The sequence below is a fragment of the Eleutherodactylus coqui genome, chromosome 10, assembly GCF_035609145.1.
Source record: "Eleutherodactylus coqui strain aEleCoq1 chromosome 10, aEleCoq1.hap1, whole genome shotgun sequence".
Taxonomy (NCBI): Eukaryota; Metazoa; Chordata; class Amphibia; order Anura; family Eleutherodactylidae; genus Eleutherodactylus; species Eleutherodactylus coqui.
In genome coordinates, this window is record NC_089846.1 from 76,463,757 (window position 1) to 76,466,095 (window position 2,339).

The window sequence follows — 2,339 nt, forward strand, 5'->3', positions numbered from 1 at the left end:
AAGCCCAGATACTAGGAAGAAAGCTCTTTTGGTATTCAGGACTACATGGAAGCCTGCCGCAGTAATGGAGACCAGCATGAGGGACCCAAACACCGCCTGCTGGGTGAGTACTAAGACCCTCCCTGAAAATAAGACACTGTGCCTCTTTTGGGGCAAAAATTAATATAAGACAGTGTCTTATTTTCAGGGAATCATGGTAATATAATGGTTGTACAATGCCTCATTGGATAGTTTGTAAAAATATCATGTGTGTCATCCATGGTATATCCGATTGTTTCAGATAAATGAGGGTGGAGTTCACCATGGGGTGAGGATGGTGAAGTCTACTCTCGACTTTTGGGGTTTCGTATCTTGATCATATTTATATATTTTTTATTCTGTTTGTATGCTCTGATCTTATATGTCTCTTTAAATAATATCTTTTGATATCTTGTATGTATATGCACTTTTTTCCCTTTAAGGAAACTTTATTTATATTTAGGTTCACACACAAGCTATTTGTTCTCGCTTCTTAGAACTCACCGTAAAACATCTTCAAGGGCAACCATTTCTTGAGAGCAGTCTTTACTTCTCTGTTTCTCAGACAATATATGTATGGGTTGCACATTGGAGTTAATGCTGTGTACATGAGAGTGACATATTTACCCAAGTGAGGTGACAAAGCAGATGATGGTCTAAAATACATGGAGACGGCTGAAGCAGAGAAGAGGAAGAAGACCATAAGGTGTGACGCACAGGTGGAAAAAGCCTTTTGTCTACCTGATGATGAATGAATACGAAGAATGGAGATAGTAATACGAACATAGGAAAGGATAGTGAGTGAAGATGGGACAAGGGCTACCAGTGAGCCTTCCGTGAAGATTAGTAGATGGTTGAAAGTTGTGTTGGAAGAAGATATCTCCAGGAGTGGAGGGATGTCACAGAAGAAGTGAGGAATATGTGCATGCTGATGAAAGTCCAAGAGAGATGTTAACAAAGCATGGAGCAGAGCGTGTAGAGATGCACAAGCACAACAGGCACTACATAAAGTCACACACATGTTACTATTCATGATTGTCGAATATCTCAATGGCTGGCATATAGCCACGTATCGGTCATAAGACATTGCAGACAATAACAAGTTTTCACTATTTCCAAAGGCGTGGAAGAAAAAAATTTGAGCAATACATGATTGGAAGGAAATTATGGTTTCCTGGCTTAACACTGTAGACAACATACTGGGGACAGTGGTGGAAGAAAATGAGAAGTCCATGAGGGAGAAGCTCCATAATAGCTGGTACATTGGGGAGTGAAGATTGGGGTTGAGCACTATGACACTTAACATCATGAGGTTTCCAAAGAAAGTGATCAGATAAATGAGAAGAAAAAACACGAAGAGCGGAATACGGAGTGACGACGCATCTGAGAAGCTGTAAAGTAAGAATTCTGTAGGTGGAGTGATGTTCATGAGGATGAGGTGTGATGGTGGAGACCCTGTGAAGGAATCATATGTTCTTTTACAAACTATATTATTACAAAGAGTAATTTTATAGTCATAGATATAGGAATGGTCTCCTTGAGTTGTGCTAAATGCATAGCTCTACTTTTTAAGTCTAAACTTGCATATATTATCATACAACGTCATGCCTCTTACTCCATTCATATCCAAAGCTGCGTTAGTAATTAGGCTGTCTGTCACTTGGAATACATCAGAACCATCATAACAGACTATAACCATTTCGCCTTACTGTGCTGTACTACCCACCTACTTGTTTCCAGCACCTGGTGCAAACACTACATACCTCAGAATGCAGAACGGCAGAGCATACTTAGTGTAGACACTGAACCAGTTGGCAACTGCAGTGAATATGGCGCTACAACTTGAAACTCTGTAGAAAACAAACTTTGAATGCAGTATGGGTTAATAAACAGGTACTAGATGATGCAGAAAAGAGGAAGAAGGAACGTAGGTATATTAAAGTGCTCTTCTGTTTTAATAGGATTTGAAGTGCTTAAAGAATACATCTAGCAGGATTTACTAACTCCTGAATACCGGGCGCTTACTGACTACGTCAGAGCGACGCAGACTGGCGTTCCACGCTACGAGCTCTGGATCTCTAGCCCCCACAGGGTAAGTACACTATATAAAGACGTTTTGCTTTTATACTTGTTATACTTGAAAAAGGCGTTGCACAAGACGTCGAAACGTGTTGTATTTTACCGCAGATATCTCGTCTATTTATCTACGGATAATTGAATAAATATATTTTGCTAAAAACTGTTTGGCATGACAGTCCACTTCCCTGGGTGAAAGGATCTACAGTTCGAGCGCGGAAGGGAAACCTTTTTTCCTTTGCACT

The 2,339-nt window shown here is 40.2% G+C and overlaps 1 protein-coding gene across 1 annotated transcript; it reads right to left on the minus strand.

Moving 5' to 3' along the window:
- Positions 1-511: 511 nt before the first annotated feature.
- On the minus strand, positions 512-1,717 carry LOC136581089 (olfactory receptor 1L4-like). The gene is made up of 2 exons (XM_066582078.1): positions 1,627-1,717; positions 512-1,473 (listed from the first exon to the last, which is right to left on the minus strand). Exons 1-2 carry the CDS (start codon positions 1,715-1,717, stop codon positions 512-514), a joined length of 1,053 nt encoding a protein of 350 aa, XP_066438175.1.
- Between the last annotated feature and the right edge of the window lie 622 nt (positions 1,718-2,339).